This window comes from Oncorhynchus mykiss, chromosome 16 (genome assembly GCF_057628025.1).
Source record: "Oncorhynchus mykiss isolate SJ-2025 chromosome 16, ASM5762802v1, whole genome shotgun sequence".
Classification (NCBI taxonomy): Eukaryota; Metazoa; Chordata; class Actinopteri; order Salmoniformes; family Salmonidae; genus Oncorhynchus; species Oncorhynchus mykiss.
In genome coordinates, this window is record NC_143037.1 from 53,361,116 (window position 1) to 53,367,500 (window position 6,385).

Below are 6,385 nucleotides of genomic sequence, written 5' to 3' on the forward strand. Positions count from 1 at the left end.
TTACACACAATCCACTTTTATTTGGCCGTGTAAAGTCTCACATTACAGAGACGACTGTCGTATTTCACTTCTGACCTGTCTGAACTTTCCTGAGAACATACCAGAGTCTGGGCTGTGTTGCACTGTACCGGTGACTGTGTCCTGTCCTCTGACTGTAATGCTGATTGCGATTGTGTGTTATCCTGCCTGTGAGTGTACTGTGAGTGTCCTGTGAGTGTACTGTGAGTGTGATGACGTCTCTGTCCTGTCCTGTGTGTTTCAGATCCTGGTGAATTCTATCAACCATCCTGCCATGCTGTATGAGAATGGGGTGGTGAGCGAGGGGAGTCCCATCCACAGAGATCTGCTCTTCAGCCCAGACTACCAGCACATCTATGCCCTCACAGACAAACAGGTAAAACACACGCTATAATATGAATATTAAATCGTTTTTCAACAATCATACACTCTCACGGCACCAAACCCCTCCTATTTATGCACTACCCAAACCTAATGGTTGTGTGTGTTTCCTCTGTGTTTTTCTGCCACTCCAGCACTCTATGTGATTGGTTGTGTTTGATTTCCAGTATACTGAGCTCCACCCCCCTGCCCAGCACCCTCTACCCTCACACACGTTCCTCCCCCTGCCCAGCACCCTCTACCCTCACACACGTTCCTCCCCTGCCCAGCACTCTCTACCCTCACACACATTCCTCCCCCTGCCCAGCACCCTCTACCCTCACACACGTTCCTCCCCCTGCCCAGCACCTCTACCCTCACACACGTTCCTCCCCCTGCCCAGCACTCTCTACCCTCACACACGTTCCTCCCCCTGCCCAGCACCCTCTACCCTCACACACGTTCCTCCCCCTGCCCAGCACCCTCTACCCTCACACACGTTCCTCCCCCTGCCCAGCACTCTCTACCCTCACACACGTTCCTCCCCCTGCCCAGCACTCTCTACCCTCACACACGTTCCTCCCCCTGCCCAGCACTCTCTACCCTCACACACGTTCCTCCCCCTGCCCAGCACCCTCTACCCTCACAAACGTTCCTCCCCCTGCCCAGCACCCTCTACTCTCACACACGTTCCTCCCCCTGCCCAGCACTCTCTACCCTCACACACGTTCCTCCCCCTGCCCAGCACCCTCTACCCACACATATGTTCCTCCCCCTGCCCAGCACTCTCTACCCTCACACACGTTCCTCCCCCTGCCCAGCACCCTCTACCCTCACACATGTTCCTCCCCCAGTCAGCACCCTCTACCCTCATACACGTTCCTCCCCCAATCAGCACCCTCTACCCACACACACGTTCTTCCCCCTGTCAGCACCCTCTACCCTCACACATGTTCCTCCCCCAGTCAGCACCCTCTACCCTCATACACGTTCCTCCCCCAATCAGCACCCTCTACCCAGCACCCTCTACCACACACACGTTCCTCCCCAGTCAGCACCCTCTACCCAAACACACGTTCTTCCCCCAGTCAGCACCCTCTACCCTCATACACGTTCCTCCCCAGTCAGCACCCTCTACCCACACACACGTTCCTCCCCCAGTCAGCACCCTCTACCCACACACACGTTCCTCCCCAGTCAGCACCCTCTACCCACACACACGTTCCTCCCCAGTCAGCACCCTCTACCCAAACACACGTTCCTCCCCCAATCAGCACCCTCTACCCACACACACGTTCTTCCCCCTGTCAGCACCCTCTACCCTCACACATGTTCCTCCCCCAGTCAGCACCCTCTACCCTCATACACGTTCCTCCCCCAATCAGCACCCTCTACCCAGCACCCTCTACCCACACACACGTTCCTCCCCAGTCAGCACCCTCTACCCAAACACACGTTCTTCCCCCAGTCAGCACCCTCTACCCTCATACACGTTCCTCCCCAGTCAGCACCCTCTACCCACACACACGTTCCTCCCCAGTCAGCACCCTCTACCCACACACACGTTCCTCCCCCAGTCAGCACCCTCTACCCACACACACGTTCCTCCCCCAGTCAGCACCCTCTACCCAAACACACGTTCCTCCCCCAGTCAGCACCCTCTACCCACACACACGTTCCTCCCCCAGTCAGCACCCTCTACCCACACACACGTTCCTCCCCCAGTCAGCACCCTCTACCCAAACACACGTTCCTCCCCCAGTCAGCACCCTCTACCCACACACACGTTCCTCCCCCAGTCAGCACCCTCTACCCACACACACGTTCTTCCCCAGTCAGCACCCTCTACCCACACACACGTTCCTCCCCCAGTCAGAACCCTTCATCACAGGCAACAGAACAGGAGAGGGGGTCTCTCTGATCCCCCTTTGATGGAATAAATCCCCTTTTTTTTACCACTGCCAAAGCACCAACGGAAAGGGATTCTCCCCTCTTCTTTTCCTCCTCTACTCCAGTTATTTCTACCCTTCTCCTTTTCTCCCTCTTTCTCTTTTCTTTCATGTGGTTTCTCCCCTGAGCTCAAATTGGAGGTCCTCGTCTCACGCATTAAAGAGGTTTCCTCCATCATTACTGGAAGACCCCCCCCCCCTCTATCTCAGCATCTCTCTCTATCAGAATGGTTAGCAGGGTGATGAGAGATAAGAAGGCAACATCTCTGAGGTTTAAGTTGAAACGGTTTCTTCAAAATGCCCCTCTCCCTCCTATGGATTGCTATTTAACACCCCATGGCCTCCTTCCCCTCCCTTCAGTCCCACCCACCCTCTCCTCAGTCCCACCCACCCTCTCCTCAGTCCCACCCACCCTCTCCTCAGTCCCACCCACCCTCCCTTCAGTCCCACCCACCCTCTCCTCAGTCCCACCCACCCTCCCCTTCAGTCCCACCCACCCTCTCCTCAGTCCCACCCACCCTCCCTTCAGTCCCACCCACCCTCTCCTCAGTCCCACCCACCCTCCCTTCAGCCCCCCCCACCCTCTCCTCAGTCCCACCCACCCTCCTTCAGCCTCCCCACCCTCTCCTCAGTCCCACCCACCCTCCCTTCAGCCCCCCCACCCTCTCCTCAGTCCCACCCTCTTCCTCAGTCCCACCCACACTCCCTTCAGCCCCCCACCCCTCTCCTCAGCCCCACCCACCCTCTCCTCAGTCCCAGCCCACCCTCCCTTCAGCCCCACCCACCCTCTCCTCAGTCCCACCCACCCTCTCCTCAGCCCACCCGCCCTCTCCTCAGTCCCACCCACCCTCCCTTCAGCCCCAGTCTATATCTACCATGTCAGAGCAGACCTGTAGGTGTGTGCTCTGTGGCAGAGTGACATGAGGTAACAGGGTAAGGACTGTCAAGCTCTTTGACACTGCCTGGCTTGAAACGGCTTCTTCAAAATGCCCCCTCTCTCTCTGGATTGCTATTTAACACCCCATGGCCTCCTTCCCCTCTCCTCAGTCCCACCCACCCTCTCCTCAGTCCCACCCACCCTCTCCTCAGTCCCACCCACCCTCTCCTCAGTCCCAGTCTATTCCTGATAATGCCTTAGTTATGGGACAGACAGGCGGGTTACCAATGCCCCCATCGTAACTGCAGCCCTCTCCAGCTGTATTCCCGCCCGACAACATCCACAAAGTGATGACTGAATATCAGTAGCCATTTTCCATCAAATTATTTGAGAGGTGGGCTACATTCAGGTGGCCCACCTCATCAGCTGATGTCACAAAGTACTGTACAGAAACCCAGACTAAAACCCCAAGCAGCAAGCAATGCAGGTGTAGAAGCACGTTGGCTAGGAAAACCTAGAGAGGAACCAGGCTCTGAGGGGTGGCCAATCCACCGGGTGGAGATTATAAGAGTACATGGCCATCAAGGCCTGATTGTTCTCCAAGATGTTCAGGGTAGTACGTCTGGTGAATAGGTCAGGGTTACATAGCCGCAGGCAGAACAGCAGAAACTAGATCATCAGCACGACCAGGTGAACTGGGGACCAGGACTACAACTAGCCATCAGGCCAGGTAGTCCTGAGGCACGGTCCTGGGGCTCACGTCCTGAGAGAGAGAGAGAGAGAGAGAGAGAGAGAGAGGGACGGAGGGAGGGACGAACAGAACAGAACAGAACAGAACAGACAATGGTGTGATGGCTCTAGGACAGACACCATAATGACCACTATGGTGTGCTAGCTCTAGGACAGACACCAGGCACATAAATACCTCCCACACACACTCCATAGTTTGACTATGGCGCCGGATGAAATGGCAGCAGTTTAAGGACGCCCAACCAATTGTGCTATTATGTGTTTTTTTCACGTTATTTGTAACTTATTTTGTACATAATGTTTCTGCCACCGTATCTTACGGCAGAAAAGAGCTTCTGGATATCAGAACAGTGATCACTCACCTCGGATTAGGCAAAGAGCTTCTGGATATCAGAACAGCGATCACTCACCTCGAATTAGACAAAGAGCTTCTGGATATCAGAACAGTGATCACTCACCTCGGATTAGACTAAGAGTTTCTGGATATCAGGACAGTGATCACTCACCTCAGATTAGACAAAGAGTTTCTGGATATCAGGACAGTGATCACTCACCTCAGATTAGACAAAGAGTTTCTGGATATCAGGACAGTGATCACTCACCTCAGATTAGACAAACAGCTTCTGGATATCAGGACAGTGATCACTCACCTTGGATTAGACAAAGAGCTTCTGGATATCAGGACAGTGATCACTCACCTCAGATTAGACAAAGAGCTTCTGGATATCAGGACAGTGATCACTCACCTCAGATTAGACAAAGAGCTTCTGGATATCAGGACAGTGATCACTCACCTCAGATTAGACAAAGAGCTTCTGGATATCAGGACAGCGATCACTCACCTCGGACTAGACTAAGAGCTTCTGGATATCAGGACAGTGATGCCCTCCATCCAACCTCACTGAGCTCGAGCAGTTTTGCAAGGAGGAATGGGAAAAAAAATTCAGTCTCTCGATGTGCAAAACTGATAGAGAAACACCCCAAGCGACTTACAACTGTAATCGCAGCAAAAGGTGGCGCTACAAAGTATTAACTTAAGGGGGCTGAATAATTTTGCACGCCCAATTTTCAGTTTTTGATTTGTTAAAGTTTGAAATATTCAATAAATGTTGTTCCACTTCATGATTGTGTCCCACTTGTTGTTGATTCTTCACAAAAAAATACAGTTTTATATCTTTATGTTTGAAGCCTGAAATGTGGCAAAAGGTCGCAAAGTTCAAGGGGGCCGAATACTTTCGCAAGGCACTGTAGGCAGGTTGCCTTTGTGTTCTTGGGCACATGGACTATGGTGTTCTGCTTGAAACATGTTGGTATTACAGACTCAATCAGGGACATGTTGAAAATGTCAGTGAAGACACCTGCCAGTTGGTCAGCACTTGTCAGTACTGGTGGAAGAATGGTGTAGAATCCCTCCAATAGAGTTCCAGACACTGGTACACTGGTTCCAGACACTACCAAGGTGCAGACATTTTTATTTCAAAATCATATAATTTCTGGGTAACAATTGAGTACCTTACTGTGATTGTCAAAGAGAAACAAAAATAGCTTTTTAGGAAGGTGTAATTTCTCAAACAATCATTTTGACAGGATTATCTGGGAGTGGTCTGAGTGGGGTGGTAAAAACTGAAAAAAGGTTTGGAACTCTCTTTCTTATTGGTCTAGAACAGGGCTCTCCAACCATGTTCTAGGAGAGCGACCGTCCAGCAGGTTTTCTGTCCAACCCCAGTTGTAACTAACCTGGCTCTAATTATTAGAATCAGGTGCTGTAGATTAGGCTCGGAGTGAAAACCTACAGGGCGGTAGCTCTCCAGGAACAGATAGAGAGCCCTGGTCTAGAAAGGAATTTACCACATGGTGATGTCACTGCACTTGCGTTGCATCTCTGCTGTGGGGTCGTGTCTTTCCCTGGGTAGCAGCAGTAGTTATGCCCAGTGTGGTTTAGCAGGAGCCTGGGAGAGGGAGGGGACCTCTGAGCCTAGTAGTTCTGCTGGAGCAGAGGACCATCAGCACGCTGACTTAGTTACTGTATGTAGTCCCCCCTCTCCCTTCCTTTCATACTGCAGCTAGCCCCTGCCCCAGAGGACCCCACCTTGTCCTCTACACCTCCCCCAACTCCCAGCAGTGTACATACTGTACACTCACATTCCCTCATTACATCTGCTACAGTGGTGCTAGAAGAAATCTCATTGGTCGCATTGGAGATTTTTTTTGGGGGGGGGGTCATAATATTATGAATATGATTACCATTATGGGTGACTTCCATTGCAGCTGGTCCTATGATTTATTAACTCAAGGCTGTGTATTATAGATGAGCATGGATGGCCCACTGGTACGTTACCTATGTCATCCACATGTCCATGCATGTTAGGGTGATAAATGGAAGTAGGGATCTCCATGTTCCCTGGCCATGGTCTACTGTCCTCAGGCTGTT

The 6,385-nt window shown here is 52.2% G+C and overlaps 1 protein-coding gene across 2 annotated transcripts in view; it reads left to right on the forward strand.

Annotated features, from left to right (window-relative positions):
• LOC110492210 (plexin-A1) overlaps positions 1-6,385 on the forward strand; it is a 306,350-nt gene that overhangs the window by 170,629 nt on the left and 129,336 nt on the right. For both annotated transcript variants that reach the window (XM_036947176.2, XM_036947177.2), the window contains exon 4: positions 263-394. In XM_036947176.2, coding sequence (XP_036803071.1) covers positions 263-394 — 132 coding nt within the window. The remainder of the gene's footprint in view (positions 1-262; positions 395-6,385) is intronic.